The sequence below is a fragment of the Sinocyclocheilus rhinocerous genome, unplaced genomic scaffold (genome assembly GCF_001515625.1).
Source record: "Sinocyclocheilus rhinocerous isolate Xijiao unplaced genomic scaffold, SAMN03320098_v1.1 scaffold3086, whole genome shotgun sequence".
Classification (NCBI taxonomy): Eukaryota; Metazoa; Chordata; class Actinopteri; order Cypriniformes; family Cyprinidae; genus Sinocyclocheilus; species Sinocyclocheilus rhinocerous.
In genome coordinates, this window is record NW_015628507.1 from 144,153 (window position 1) to 160,599 (window position 16,447).

General features: G+C 38.3%; 1 protein-coding gene across 1 annotated transcript in view; it reads right to left on the minus strand.

Moving 5' to 3' along the window:
* Nucleotides 1–9,178: 9,178 nt before the first annotated feature.
* Nucleotides 9,179–16,447, minus strand: part of LOC107737851 (thyrotropin-releasing hormone-degrading ectoenzyme-like) — a 55,327-nt gene continuing 48,058 nt past the window's right edge. Inside the window, exons 11-15 of the mRNA XM_016549477.1 lie at nt 15,462–15,559; nt 15,144–15,251; nt 10,744–10,911; nt 10,085–10,154; nt 9,179–9,274 (exon numbers count right to left, since the gene is read on the minus strand). Coding sequence (XP_016404963.1) covers nt 9,179–9,274; nt 10,085–10,154; nt 10,744–10,911; nt 15,144–15,251; nt 15,462–15,559 — 540 coding nt within the window. The remainder of the gene's footprint in view (nt 9,275–10,084; nt 10,155–10,743; nt 10,912–15,143; nt 15,252–15,461; nt 15,560–16,447) is intronic.

The following is a 16,447-nucleotide window of genomic DNA, read 5'->3' on the forward strand; positions in this document are numbered from 1 at the left end:
CTCTCTCTTTCTCTCTCTATATATATATATATATATATATATATATATAATTTTAATAAAGGTTGAGGTCAGTGTGAGAGAGTTTCAGGACAGTTTTCTGTCATAAATTAAATATTTTTGTCGACATTACATAAAGTTCACTAGGATTGAAAATAGTATGTTAACAAGTACAAACCAATCAGCAGCACAAATTAACATGCATTTCTACATTGACATTGCTAACCAAAACTATTGCTTTTGCTTGAGGCTACATCCACACCACTAGCTGTCAATATAAAGGTCTGGTCACTTCACCATTGCTAGGTAAATTTCAGGGACAATATCTAGTAAATGTAATAGGAGTCCATGCAATTTGGAATCTCGTGTGAGGGAAAAAATTCCCAAAGCATATTTGCCTCCGACATTTCACTAATGTGACGGCACCTTAAATCCAAGATGACGGCAAATGCAACATACGGTGCATTCCAAATGGGATATATCGCCCTCCAAAGGGCACTTCGGAGTTTAAACAAGCATGGCCGACATATTGAAGGGTCGTTCCAAACCGAAGTGCTCAAAACTGCCCACTTCAAAGGGCCCTTCGGAATGAAGGATTTCGAAGGGTACAACTGATGGACACCTCGGGCTCCCATGATCTTTTGCGCAGATTCTTTGCATGATGACGGCGCCTCCGTGTGGGCACTTGATGATGACGCAGAAGGGCACTTCAAGAAACAGTTGTTCGGTCCCCTACACCCTTCAACCCTTCGAAGCTCTCACTCCGGAGGGTAAACCCTTTGAAGGGATTAGCAGGAAACGGTGGTCGCTGGTGCTGCTGTTACCGTTGGCAGATTGCTATTGATTCCTGTGCCACAAGGGGTTTGGCCTTTAAAGATCAAACATATGCCCTCACATCCTGCCCCGCAGCAAATGTAACCACTTCCTTTGCCAGTCGTTGCCTCTGTCTTGTCCTCTGTGGAGTCTGTAGGTCTTCTACAAGCTTCCCCAGTGTACTGTATATTTCTTTGAACAAGTCAAAACATTTGCTTCATTTTGGTGGCGTCACCATAGGGAGTTGACTTATATGTGTGCTTGTGACACATGAAAGATTTATTTCTATTTGAAAGATATTGATTTAGTACAAGCATATGTTATATAGATCTTTCTGTATGTCAGCAATTACTCTATATTTCTGGAACTTATTCATGAAACACAAGCAGAATGTAAAACCAAAATCATTCATAAAACCATTCTTATGGCAATGGTCACAATCAGTTGAAATTATACAAATTTGTTCTATTTCATGTTTTATGGATGAGACTAAAAGGGTGTGTGTGTGTGTGTGTGTGTGTGTGTACCAATCAGCAGCACAAATTAACATGCATTTCTACATTGACATTGCTAACCAAAACTATTGCTTTTGCTTGAGGCTACATCCACACCACTAGCTGTCAATATAAAGGTCTGGTCACTTCACCATTGCTAGGTAAATTTCAGGGACAATATCTAGTAAATGTAATAGGAGTCCATGCAATTTGGAATCTCGTGTGAGGGAAAAAATTCCCAAAGCATATTTGCCTCCGACATTTCACTAATGTGACGGCACCTTAAATCCAAGATGACGGCAAATGCAACATACGGTGCATTCCAAATGGGATATATCGCCCTCCAAAGGGCACTTCGGAGTTTAAACAAGCATGGCCGACATATTGAAGGGTCGTTCCAAACCGAAGTGCTCAAAACTGACCATTTCAAAGGGCCCTTCGGAATGAAGGATTTCGAAGGGTACAACTGATGGACACCTCGGGCTCCCATGATCTTTTGCGCAGATTCTTTGCATGATGACGGCGCCTCCGTGTGGGCACTTGATGATGACGCAGAAGGGCACTTCAAGAAACAGTTGTTTGGTCCCCTACACCCTTCAACCCTTCGAAGCTCTCACTCATTAGGGCATAGGGATGAGCCCTTCCGAATGGAACGCAGGGACAAATATTGTGAGGAAAATAAAAATTGCAATTTAAATATAAAATATAATTATTTTCTCACATATAAAAAACATGCTGCTTAAAACAAAGAAAATGTTGGCAGGGAAAGTAAAAATGAGAATTAGCAGTTCTTTTGGAAGCTCAATGATATGCCAGTTTTTCCAGAATTTTCCAATATGGTTGAGGGTGTTGACTTTGTAGGAATACTTGCTGGATGATACACATGAAGCCTGTGATTTATGATTTTCTGTGATTTGTCTTGCTGTAAGGAAGCTGGAGTGGCACTAAGTTGTTTATTTTCCACACGTTCGCATCTTTCTCCCTTCTTTTCTAACACTACAGGAAACAAAGCCCTGTGATAAGACAGAATCCATTCCAACTCCCGCCATTGATTTAAATGTGAAAGCGCTCTGATTGTAGGTATTGTGGAAATGGCAAAATATTAATTTGCGTTCGCGGCACAAAAAGGATTTATGGTCTCTTGTAGTGCTTTGTTCTGAAATGTCAGCACAATTGGAAAGTTTGCCGTTCTCTGGTAGATTATAATTATTTATTTATATTCTGAGGCTTTTTGAAGTTTTACAGATCACAGGATTTATTATGTCTCTGAGAGGTGAAACATAGAAGGATGAGTCAACACTCTTACTTAACCATAAACAGACATACAAATGTATCTACAAACATGGCTGTGTGAAGATATTTTAAAGGTCAGTGGCTCAAATTGAAAAAAAGAGCACCATACTTTTGAATTACAACAGATTAATAGTCATTTACTTCACTATTAAATTAAGGAAGTTGTATTTATTATTTTAAAGGGACAGATCACTCAAAAATGAAAATTCTGTTATTTACTCACTCTCAAGTTGTTTCAAACCTGCACGAGTTTCTTTCTTCTGCTAAATATAAAAGAAGATATTTTGAAGAATGCTGGTAACCAAACAGTTGACTTTTTCATAGCATTTTTTCCATACTATGGAAGTCAACTGCTACCGTCAACTGTTCACAGTTGGATTGTTAGTTTTTCTCTGCAAAAACACATAAAGACAGAAGGAAAGAGCATGTAAGACTACTACGCAGGGCACAGACCCTTGTGATGCTCCTGAGACTAAAATAAGCAGGCACTCAGAGCAGGAGGTCAAATGGCAGCAAGACTTGCGATATATGCTCATATAATATTTTCACTTTCAGGCTTCATACCAACAGCTAATTACAAAAATGCCTGTGACTGTGAGATATTAGATATTTTCACATTCCATACTCACATGTAATGAAAGTGAGAGTCATATAATCACAATAAGGGTGCATTAAACATTTTAACAAGGAGATGTCAATGTAAATTAAAGTTGAACTAACTGGACTACTTCAGAATATCTCAGGTTAGTAGGTTCATACATTTAGATCTGTGCGTAAAATTTTAATAAATAGATATTTTCTTTTCTTTTCTTCAGCCCCCTCAAGTATTATTTTCAGGCCAAAAACAAATTAAAAAAAATATCAAATTATGATTGCTGGCTTCATAGGAATTGGCAGATACACAGACAAACTTGTTTCCTTCAAATCCACATGGCTTAGAGTCTCCTCAGGGAACAAATATTTTTGTAATTACAAGATATGTGAAAAATATCTTGAAAAGTGGCATGACGTATAGGCTCTGTGACATATCATTATACTGTATATTGTATCATCATTTGTATTGTAATGTGATATATTGTGAGCCACAACATGGAAATAATCAGCACATCAATATCAGCTAGAATTTCAATATTGGTGTCATTTTGTGAAGTTTGTAGGAGAAGCAGTGAAAAACTATCAATTCAAGATAATGGACAATTGATCTATAATTATATGTACAGTACAAGAGGTTCAAAAGCAGATAAATGAGTGGAAATTGAGCTGTTGGTGTCACGTTAGAGTTTAACTATAACCTAACTAACCAAATACCTTTGATGCTTGGCCCCACAGACAGAAATTTCCTGTAGCAGCATAAGCACTGAAGCAGCAGAAGCATAGGGTAGCTCTGGATGGAGGTAGCTCTCAATAACAGGCACAGTTAGACCAGGATGCATTACTGTACAAAAGAATTTATTGTAAGCATTAAAATCTCTAAGCAGCTCTGCTCAAAACACAGAGGATATTATCTCTAATTTAGAAACAAAAGAGAGCTTTACGTCAAACACAACATGAAAGGAGAAAAATAAAAAGGCTGGAAATGTACGTTGGATCATTTTGATATTACACAGGCAACTTACAGCTTTATAGTATCCGACTAAAGGGTCTTGCCTGGGGATTTCATTAAATACCCAGCTAGTCGTTTGAAAAGTGTCCTATGTTCCCCAGTTTTATTCCTCGAGAGATCCACACCGCCAACTGGATGCAAGAGACACAAGGGTTGTGCACCATTCAGAACTGAATTGAGAATGCCTTACAAATTGCAGTTCAGTTCTTGAATTTGAACTGAATCTGAATTGAGGTAGCAAAGAGGATGCAGAATTAAAATTATGAGAGCTTTTATGTAGTTTCTAAAACGAATCACCGGTATAAAGAAAATTCTGTAGCTAATAATATATTTCACATATTCCAGTGCAGAAAAAAATATTCACAGAATTAATAAAAATTCCAATAGGAGGCTTTTTGAAATGAGTTTAATATATAATCAATATATTACAATTTTGATGTTAGCCGTGTTAAGCCGTGTCGGTCTAATGAAACTCCTCTAATGTCTTCAAATTCTTCAAGTTCTTCAATTCTGAATTTTGCCCAAGCCTGAGAGTCATATACAGTAGTGATGGACCAATATATCGACCAGGACGACCAAATGGCTGATAATGGCCATTTTTCAGATTTGATTGGCCAATTAAAAGGTGTTAATACTCGTTATGATTGTTGATAGATAATGTTATTTATTTTTTTATATAAATTTTGAGTAAATATTGTGCCCTTGTCACATTTTAGCAAATTTCTATACATCTGTTTTGCCATCATTACATTTATCATACCTATTATGGTTTTCAGGCATCCTTAAATCAAGACCAATTTACCTCAGAAGCAAAACTACACAGACAAATGCTTAAAAAAAAACTAAGGAAACAATCTGAGCAAGAAAAATAAATAGAATTCAAGATATATCCTTTGAAAAGCATTATATTACACAATTTTGCTTCAAATGTAAAGTTGTCTTGCTTAACTGATATTTTTTTTAACATTCTTAAAACAAGTCAAACATACAGAAACCCGCATATTGGTCAACCACTACATCATTTTCAACACTGCACATGTTTAACCATTCATGTCCATATAAAAAAATTTTTTAAAAAGCTGACAGAAGAAGAAAGATAAAACTATGAAAACCTTTATAATCGGTCTCCATGACAACCATCCATTTCAAAAGCTCACATTATCCACAACAAGATAACATCTCAGCACTGCATTGACCTCCTTCCAGCTTATCAATAAATCATACATAAAAATATCGACACACTGACTATTTTTCCACTCAAACAGACATACTGTATTCAAGGACAAACCCTCCCAATCTGGAGAGCGAAGAGTAACACTATGAGAATGCAAATGATCCAAGACACCTGCGGGTTAAACCATCGCCGCTCCAGCCAGGACCAGCAGAAAACCCTCCAAAAGATTCCCTCTTCTGATGACCACTGAGCGCCGTCAATTCATCAAACAATAAACGCCATCTGTACAAGAGATAAAATGCAGTCTGCTCCTCTTTATGGCTTTGGAGAGAGAAAAGGCTACATGAATACTTCTCCTCTTTGTCCTCCTCGTACTGTTCCAATCAAAACACTGATTGTCACATATTTGTGCTTAATCTAAATTGTGTTTATATATAACGTAGAGCAATCTCTTTGTACCGTCATCTGGTCTTCAAAGCAAATCCGATATTCTCAGGACTCAGAAAACGTCAAGTTTCAGGAAAAACAGAATGACGGCAAGAAGGAAATGACTTTCATGCAAAATACGAGGGGAAATGGAATGTAAATCGTCTGTCGCTACTGACGTATGCCATCATGCAATTTTCGACGTTGATTCCTTCAGTGTTTTTCAGCCATTCATTTCATCCTGGTCTGTGAGGGCCTGGTCGTTTCAAAAACAGCAGGGAAATAAAAGCTCAATTTTGTTGATTCTCGTAGTCCAGAATAGTTTTTTCGATTTTTTTTTATTTCACTTATATCTCCCCACGTCACTGGCCATGAGTTTCCATGCTAATAGAGCGCTCCATGCTTAATGTTGCATTAACCGTCAGGAGCTTTCCGCAGCCATCGGTAAAACTGTTGCTGGAACAGGACGTGCCATTTTACATTCGCTTGAACGATCTCAACGGCTCGAGCGAACGCAGGTGCCGACTCTCCCCCGCTGGTCAGGATGAACTCTTTCAGCTGAGGAGAGAATAAACAATTTTCATTATTAACATTATCATTGTATTGTGTCTTGATGTATCAGATCTTGTGTGTTTATGCGTGTAAGTGGCACCTTCATCTCTGACAGTTAAACGGCTTCAGAATATACGATGCATTTACATGCAAATTCCTGACATGTAATTCAGTAGATAACAATGATGTTTATGATAATGAGGTGTGGGAATGCAATTGAAGTAAACAGAATTATTAGTGTTGTTGTTTTATTGGAAGAAAAGGACACTTGGGTGTCTGTCAAAAACAAATTCTAACATCAATTAAGGGCATAAAAATCTCATCAAAAATCGCCATTTACTAAATAACATGTTACAAAACCGATTCCCAATTCCTGAGGTCATGAGGACTACATGAATGAATGTGCACAGGGATTCAGGATTAAAGCTGCTCTATTGCTCCTGAACTATTTCAAAATTGCTGTTCGTTCATTGAAACTTTTAAAAGAAAAGAAAATGCTCATTTCAAACACACAGCATTAACCCTTAAATGCATGAATGTTTTGCCAGTCATTACTACATATTTGGGTCTTTAGCGTTACCCGGACCTATATATCCAGCACAGATGGATCTCTAACTGCTACAATAGCAAAAATCCCTCTTGATATTTTAAGAACACTTCCAATGTACTGATTCAGCATCTGGCACATATTCGCGATCTCAAGTGTATTCTCAAAACTATCGTTTTCAATGACTTCAAAACTAGTATTTTGATTGCTGGCAGCTTATTCACCACATCCAACATCCAATGATAGTGACATTTATATTTCATTGCGTACAGTAATTGCTCTGCAGTAAAGCCATTCAAACCAGTTCAATTTTTGCTAAAGGTATTCTTTTGTTTTATGCCTGCGGTAATTATGAGTGAAACATCGCGTCATTGTTGTCTATCAAACAGTGCCACCTCGAGAAATAAAGGTGAATTGCATGTATTGCGTCATCAGATATTTAAATATTGTTGCGCAGGAAAAATATACTTACACTATTACATACCTTGGGTCTCTAGCGACCTCATACACTTTTTACAAAAAATAATCAGAAAACAGACATTCTTTTATATTTTATTATTTTTTTCTTGTTATATTGTTTATAATAAATAGATTGAGGAATACTAAAAATGAAGATTTATTAATTTTAAATTTAAAAAAATGGAGGGATAGGGTAGTGAATGACGTCCCAAGTCGCTAAAGACCCGAGGTATGCATTTAAGGGTTAAACATATCGCTGAATGTTCATTAATCTGTTGATGAAGTGCTCTGGCAGCAGCTGATTGTCAGTGACAGTATGCTAATGCTCTGTTTAAGAAAACACTGAGGGGGTTCGTATTATCTCTGTATGAATGATAAATTGTGGAAGGCGAAGTCAGCTGGATGAGAAAGTGCTGCGCTGCAGTGAGAAGCATCAGCACTCTGTGTCCTCTGGGACTGAAGCTGAATGAATTTGAATAAGTGAATATACGTTCCATTTCCTGGAATAAGGTTAAGCAGCTACAATGAGGAAATATCCCAACGAAATGGTCCAGAGCACAATTCTGCAGTCTTCAGAGTTTACTTTCTCTCACTTTCTCCATCTCAATAACTTGATGACCAAAGTTTGTTTGTAAGTATTAATGTTCCATGAAGATTCGTCAATAATTCATTACTGTTTTAGTTTGATTAGAGGTGCACAAGCCTCAGGATGATGTAAAAGTTCAGCCTCACCTCATTCAACTCGGCCTCAGTGTTGAGAAACTCTGTCACGCCCTAGCAGGTATAATTGTGACATTGTCAGCATAGCATGGCTATTTTCATGACTGATAAAGCAAACGTAAGGATTAGCATGTTCAAATAGCATACTAGCACAGTGGTGTAGTGGAGGGTACGCGGCGTATACCCACTTCTAAATCCCCTCTGATGCGCATCATTCATTAGTGTCCTGCATTAGGCAAAATCATGATACATGAATAGTTAATCCAATCGCATGTAAAAAATACAAATATTCCCTAAAAACACCCAGTAAAGACAGTGATGTGGTCAGGACCGTGGCGCCGTCTTCCTTTGAAATATGTTTGATGATTGCGCCTGCGCCCTCGCCCGCTCCGTCAGTCAGAGAGGATGCCGATTGCCAACAGTGACAGAGATGCTGCTTCTTCATTTGCAAGAGCATGTCAGGGGATGTGCGCAGAGTGGTAAAATAATAGTTAATGATATCGCAGCTTGACTGGTGCTTATTTATATTAAAAAGGTGGTCGGGATGGGGGGAGGGGGGATACATTCTGGATAAATTGATAGTTACGATTTCTTTTCATGAGGAGATCATGATTCTCCTACGAACAGACAACTAAACAAAATAGCATGTAATGTACTAGAGGTTCTAACAAAATGTTAATTGCTGCAGTCTATTTTTTAAAATTTGAATTATTGCAAAATCTGCACCTCTTCTGTGGCTAATTTTAATTTCATAATGATTCTTACTCCGTGAAGTCAAGCAGCAGAAGTTAAGTGACAATATACAAATACCACTGGCCCATTTTGAGGTGAACTAAATATACAAGACTAGTTTTACACATCACCGTTTATAACACATGGTGTTCATCCTTTGCTGGGTCACTTTAAATAAATTGGGGCATAAATTAAGAGTATACCCACTTCTCCAGGCACCACTACACCACTGGGTACATTGTAGTCAACATTTTTTGTAAAAATCCAGCACTCGAACAGAGGAATCGTGACAGCTCTACAAATCTTCACCACGACTCGAAATGCAATGCAAATAAGCAGAACTCTATTTACTATATAAGCTCCGCCCCTCACTTCCGTCCTGTGGCTGCAGGTTTGGCGCCGCTAGTGGAGCTGCGGGGTGCTCTACGGTGCAGCAGGATATCTCTCTTCACTTCAGGTGAGTACTGAAAGGATTTCTGAGGTGATTAAGCTAATTTTAATTTCATAATGATTCTTACTCCGTGAAGTCAAGCAGCAGAAGTTAAGTGACAATATACAAATACCACTGGCCCATTTTGAGGTGAACTAAATATACAAGACTAGTTTTACACATCACCGTTTATAACACATGGTGTTCATCCTTTGCTGGGTCACTTTAAATAAATTGGGGCATAAATTAAGAGTATACCCACTTCTCCAGGCACCACTACACCACTGTATTACAGTTTTAAGTATACACAATGTACACTTGACCTGAACTTAAATTTCTAGTGTGATGAATGAACAGGAAGTGATTGCAGTAGTAATTTTTTCCCCTTTTACTGAGATTTTTAGTCTGTAAGGCTGCAGGAACATCTTTAGGTAAATAGTCAGTGCGGAAGTGCGATCAGCTAAAACACACATACACACACACACATTCCAGTAGTGGAGAGGAATTATTTTCAGCCCACTGGATCACAGCATATATCATCGAAAGAAGTACAAACAGAGGAGGGAGATACAATTTACTTCATGCTATAGAAATCAATACTAAACACAGACTCCATACACCCCACCCTTCAGACTCAGTGATTGAAGCACATTTACTAGCTCACTCCCATTGATTCTTTCAAAGAAGGCAATTACCACTATAGAAAAAATTAATAGCTTCCTTGCTGACTGTAATATGATGAATAGTATCTAAACATGAAGATGAAAATGCATGGATGTAGAGCACTGAGATGTGTGCTTACTAAGTGTGGTGCTATTTATCTTCTTCCTCTAGTGAGGCAAACCACATCCCTCTCAACAGCCTCACACTGAATCCGTCCCACAGGAATCAGCCTGTTGAGTGCTGAGCACTCACTGCAGAGAGGGATCATGCTGGGTCTCTTTATATGGGAATGTTTCTTTCTCTCAGTGCATCCATAAAACAACGACCATATGCAACAGAATAAATGGAGATGTCGAACCTGCAGTGAATCTGCTTCAGAATATGTGTGGGCTCTGAGATCCTCATCTACTCTGGACGGGGTGTAACCCGTCACCGTCCTCATCCTACTATTGAGTTGGGAGAGGATTTAAGACACCGTGGAGACTTGTGGGAAAAGCTCCTACGGCAGCCATTGTCTTTACTGCCCCATCAGTGGAGTGAGTGCAGCTCTGCTGGTGTGAGTGACATGATGTGGAGGAGAGGATTGAATGGGATTCATGAGGTACAGTAGACTGCAAACTAAGTAGTAAGTTATAATCAGACACTTCTTGCTATCAATAAAATGGCAGACAGCCCACCAAAATCTTGAAAAAGTGAATGAAGAGGCTGGTGGATGGTACTGAGATTCCAAGCTAAAAAGAAGCTAAACATTTCAGCTAAGACTGATTGATAAATGTGTCATGCTTGAATTTCTTTGCTTTATCATGTCATTGTTAAGGAGGTATAAGAATATCGACTGACCTGTTGAGCAGGAAGATGTTGTCACTGCAGGTCAAGGCCTCCAGAAGAACCTTCTTCTCAGAGATGGCTGTAGAGGAGTGAAACTTCATCCAGATAAACTCCCACACATCCTCATCCATCAGAGAAACACCTGTGCAGTACACAATGTCCCGCACGTTGGGTGGAATCCTGCGGGACAGAGTGAAGACACAAGGTAAATATTCACAGATAATGTTAGTATTTAAATACTCGTATTTAACATTAACAACTGTATTGATGGAGCCAAAATCTTTTTAACTATTTACTATTTTCGTTTTACATAAATACAAAGATCGACTTTTAGAGTCCAGGGAAAATAGTGAAAATGCTGATACACTGATTTGCATTTCTCACTGTGACCAAGTCTGTTCATTTAATGATTGCTGAGGGTTACATCAGATTCACATGCCGTTAGATTACACTGTGTTCACACATAATTCTTCTTTTGATTTCTGAGAAATGCATTTTCCTGAAGAGAGAATGTTTCACAGCAGGAATCTGTTACGTCCTCAGGGTTGTTCAAAGATAGCAAATCACAAGTCAACCTTTCACCTCCAGCAGAATAAGTGAAAAACAGCGTGAGTGTATTTATATGTGTTTTTATTTGTATGCTTCTGTGAGAAGTTGATCTTTCTTTGGTAACACTTTAGATTAGGGAACTCTATTCACTATGAAATAGTTGATTGTTAGTTATTGGCATGCATATTTGCTGCCATATTTGCTGGCATGCTGTTTTTTAGTACTTATAAAGCACATATTAATGCCTTGTTCTGCATAACGTTTGTGTCTTGTGTTTTAGATCTCTTAACCCTATAACTACTACAACAACTAACTTACTTAGCATCAATAAGCAGCAAATTAGGAGCCTTTTGAGGGAAAACTCTTAGTTAATAGTGAATATGTGTTCCCTAAAGTGTTACCTTTTCCTTTCCTGTTTCTTCAGTTCTTTTCACTCAAAATGTATATGCACGAAAGATCATTTTAAATAAAAAGACACTCTTAGATTCAAAACGGACCACTTTGGTTCAAGTGGTCTTCTGCTGTCTGCAATCACTTCGAATCACGTCTTCTGTCACAGTGAAAAATCTCCATAATAACACCAGCTGATCTGATTCCATGATCTTTAGTGAGCTCATCATTTAAGTGGTGAAAATTTGACCCAAATCATTACTGCAGGCCTCCCAAAGTGAGTCACAGTGCAATATATAGTCTAGCAATATATCGGTCATAAGTAAAGGCCCGTTCACACCAAGCACGATAACTATAAAGATACAGTTCTAAAAATCATTCTCAATATTAAAGAATAGCATAGTTCACACCACAACTATAACGATAACGATACAGAGGAACGATATCGTTGTGATCACTTTCAAAACGATTTTTTTCCAGCTGATGAACGATAAAACACTGACAGCCAATCAGAATCCATCCTGCTGTAACGAGCTCAAGAATTTAAAGCGGCAGACGCATGTGCGCTTAGAATAAACAGACGATATCGTTCGCTGGTGTGGACGCTAATATCGTTATCTTTATAGTTATCGTTCTTGGTGTGAACGGGGCTTAAGAGCCAACTCTGGACCCTTGATATCATCTGGTTATAAATCTCAGAAAAGAATAACCGTCTACAGTAGAGCTACACAGAGACAAACGCATCTCAGGCTGTGAGGCGATGCATGTAATATTCGTACAGGAAGAAGAAATAACATTAAACCTCTGGAGGAGCCGCGGCGATACAGTGACTGAACTTTTGATTTGCTCAAACAAAGCGCAATAAAGACCTGCTGATTCTGGATGAGCCGTCGGAGCCTCTGGGAGTTTTCAGTGTAGCAATACAGAAAACGGCACCTCCAGTAAGATATGAAATCATGTCACAACCAATTGGAGCGTATAGACTGAAATTTCCACACCTGTGAAAGTGATGTCTTGTTTATGACTGCCACTGACAGGAACGATAAGTGAACTCAGAAACACAGTTAAAGAATAATATTTGTGGCTTTCCGTTAGCTGCCATGATTCTCGAATATATGATTTTCAGGTATTTTCAGAAAGAAGATGGGAGATGACATGAGCCATAAATCTAGTTTTTACTTCTGATATTGTAACCTGATTTTAAACGCTTGATTTGCCCTAATATTTGGCTGTGTGGAGGCAACACATTTATAATAGACGGCTGTTATGAGATTTTGTAAAAATTCTATATGTTTGTTTTGAAACAATGTACAAAGTTCTTTGAGTATTTTACATTGTGTGAGACTTTTTTTCAAACAGACTAAAACTGCACTTAAAAGCAGTTTGCCTTAACAGAGGTGTCTGACTTTAATTTCAGTTTTCTTTTTTTAGTCTGTGGTATCTTGTTTTTAATTAATAAATGAGGAGGACATGAGGAAGACATGAGGAGGATTTGTCAGCATTTTGTACAGTGATCTGAAGCCTGTCTTTGCAGCTCACAAACGCTGCCGGGTCATTCATGTGACATTATCATCACCTAAACCATAAAAAGACATAAAGGTCAAACACATTCCTCTTTTATGATGTGCTCATCCCTGAATATCAAACTGAACAGATTCTTTTTATTGTCCCAGTAGGACTGGAGGTCATTTTTGAAGAAAAGGACAGTGAAGGACACATCTGGCAGATCCAGACTTCTGCAGACAGGTAAGAGGCACGATTAAGAACAGTTATGTCACAATACACAATAATAAGAATCAAAAGGATAAGACTAATAATAACATAAAATCAGTGGAGAACAAAGACAGAAATTTCTAGCAGATGAATTTCAGAATTTCTTGCCATCTGTTGACTTTGACAGTCGTACACAAGAAACAAAATCATTTGTAATCAGTTAAAAGTATCTGCTAAATGCCTTAAATGTAAAAAATATCTCAAATATGAGTGCTTTCATGAGCTCTATACTCTCTGCCAGTGGATTAGACTAACCTGTCCACATGATGATATGTCTAGCAGGAGGGATTGTGTTCAGAGACAGAGTACAGAGACTTTCTGTGTGTTCTGACATGATCAGAAACCTCTTACTGGACTCCACGGGGTAATAATTGCAGAGCCACTGTCAGAGCAATTGAGTAGTTTCAGGCCAAAAGAGTGGAAAATCTTTGACTGAGCAGGTCAAACACTGGCTGAATCCAACTGAGTGTGTATTTTTATTGAAAGGAATATTAGGCCAAAAAGCTTTGAAATTGAGCAGCCCGCTTTTATTAGAGTCATGTTAGAGGCCTCAGAAATCATTAAATGCACATTATATGAAGCCAAGTTCAATATGTAACACATTTTATGTGTAATAAAGCATCTGTGTGTGTATTTAAGGTCTATCTGTCGATTTCAGGGCATGATATTAAAGAAGCCAGCAAGCAAATTTCCAGTGCGTTTGAGGTTGTCAATATGCAGTTTAGTGTGTGTGTGTGTGTGTGTGTGTATAGTCTTTCATGTGTTTGTAGGCATGCAGCCAACTATTTGGCTTAAGCACACAAAAAATAATTTCCTAAAAAGCGGGCAAACACAATATCTTGTGCAGGATAAAGCCGTTTCTTCAGACACACAAACACACACCCACGATCCTGTTTATTCTCCATTATGGTCATTAGTCCCTGCCGGTGGCATGGTGTGATTGACAGTGTGATCCTGCATACATGAATGTGAACATTGCTGTGGGAAGCAGAGAAAACAAATTAGATGAACAAATGCGTGTTGCCATGGACACTTGGAATAAAGCTCCTACTGTATGAATCTTGGCAGGGTTGATGAGCAGAACAGACCTCAAAGTGTCCACACTCCATCCAGCGCTGTGCCTCAATATTATCATAAAAATATCATGTGTGTTTGACCAAATCAAAAGGGACAACTCTGGCTGTCACTGCTGTATTTAGATTTTTTCAGGTACTTTTACTTAGGTTGAAGAGCAAAAGTTGATGCAGGTTTCCTGCAGGACTGTATTCATACAGTAATGCACAGAATCACAAAAAAAGGCCAAACTATTTTTGCAACGTCTTATATATTAAAATGGTATTTTGAAAACAAAAAAAATAACAGTTTTGAATGAGCATTTTTAACTACACATCACTAAACAAACATTCTGTTAGTAGCAGTCCAATCTGATTCAGTTAAGTGTTAACTCAGTATTTTGGGCCAATTTAGTGAATCATAGAGCTGTCTGATTTAATCCATGATTTAGACAAACTAATTTCTGAGTTTAACCAATTCGATAAAAAATACTGCCTCAACTGCCAGCAATTAATTGAAACCTCAAACACCATTATGGCACTTTGTGATATGTTTGTTTTTGTGTCAAGCCAGTGGGGAGAAACGCTGGGATTTAATAAAAGCTGTTACGGTACAGTGTGTGGGTGTCACTCTGTTAATTTGCTCACCTGTTCTTGTTGCTGGAAATCCAGTCTGAAATGAGAGAAACAGCCTGCCGGTGACAGTGTTTGTTTCCAAAACTGCAGGCCAGCATCATCACCTCTCTCTGCAACTCTCTGAGGAGGAAAGAAGGAAGTACATCAGCAGGAAGTTAAAGATGGAGGAAGGGGAAAATGAAAAATTAAATACTGTCTACTGAGGTCATTCCCATCTTCTGAGGTGAAAAATGTCTAGCTTAAACTTTACAATTCAGTGTCCTTACTTAGACTACATATAAGTTTATAACTGTAATATATAATTTAAGAAATATGAAATTCAAGACTCACTCGGTCTGATAAGCCGCCTGCATGAAGGAGCCCTCAGGGGAAGTGGCTGGCCAGCCCAACTTGTGATACTTCGGTTCCACCTGTCTAAGAACATAGTCCTAACAAAACAAAACAAAACAGAAATGTAAAGGGAAGCAAAGAAATTATTAAAGCAAAACATAACAAGAAACACAAAGTCATACAAAAACCAAACAAAAGTGCAAAACAAAAGGCAGAAAAGAGTCAGTACGGTTGCCATGTTGAGACCAGGATTTAAATTATTAGTTTTTTTTATTGTTTTGTTTTGCATTGTATTGTATACAGTACAAGTGTGTGTGTGTGTGTGTGTGTGTTTTGACTCGCCATACGGTTGAGGGAAATGTCGCAGCAGGTAATGTCATGGCTAATTTAGCATGACTGCTCTCCTTCATGCCCTCTTACTGAGACGAGTGAATGATCACAATTAGACCCTGCTATGCCGCAATTCAATTCTTAACACACACTTACACGGATAAAAGCACATAAAGGCTTGTAGAGGACATTGTTTTCCATACTGTGGCGGATCAGGTGCCTACAGCTTGTCAAGCTGTTACTACAGCAATTGAGTGACGTATTCTTATTTTGTCAACAAATTAATCTCAGTTTGACAATTAGTGATGCTGTGTTTGTGTGTGAACGGGCCAAAATACACTGGCCAGCACACGCACACACACAGAGGGGTTTGGTCTGGCAGGTTGAAACACCTGGTCACATGACTGAAGTGTCCTGGCTAATCTGTTCCAGCTGTTTCCTGTCTTGCATTACATCCTAAACATCTGCTCTGTCTCACAGTAAACACAATGATGGAGAGAAATAGAGAGAAGAAGCTATTAAATTCATCACACTCTCACTGCCGACACTAAACCATCGTCCATTACAGAGGAGGGGCAGAAATGACTCATGCGCACTGAGGGATTGTGGGTAGGCGTTTGAGTGATATTCTGAATAACAAAGTGATAAATGAATAT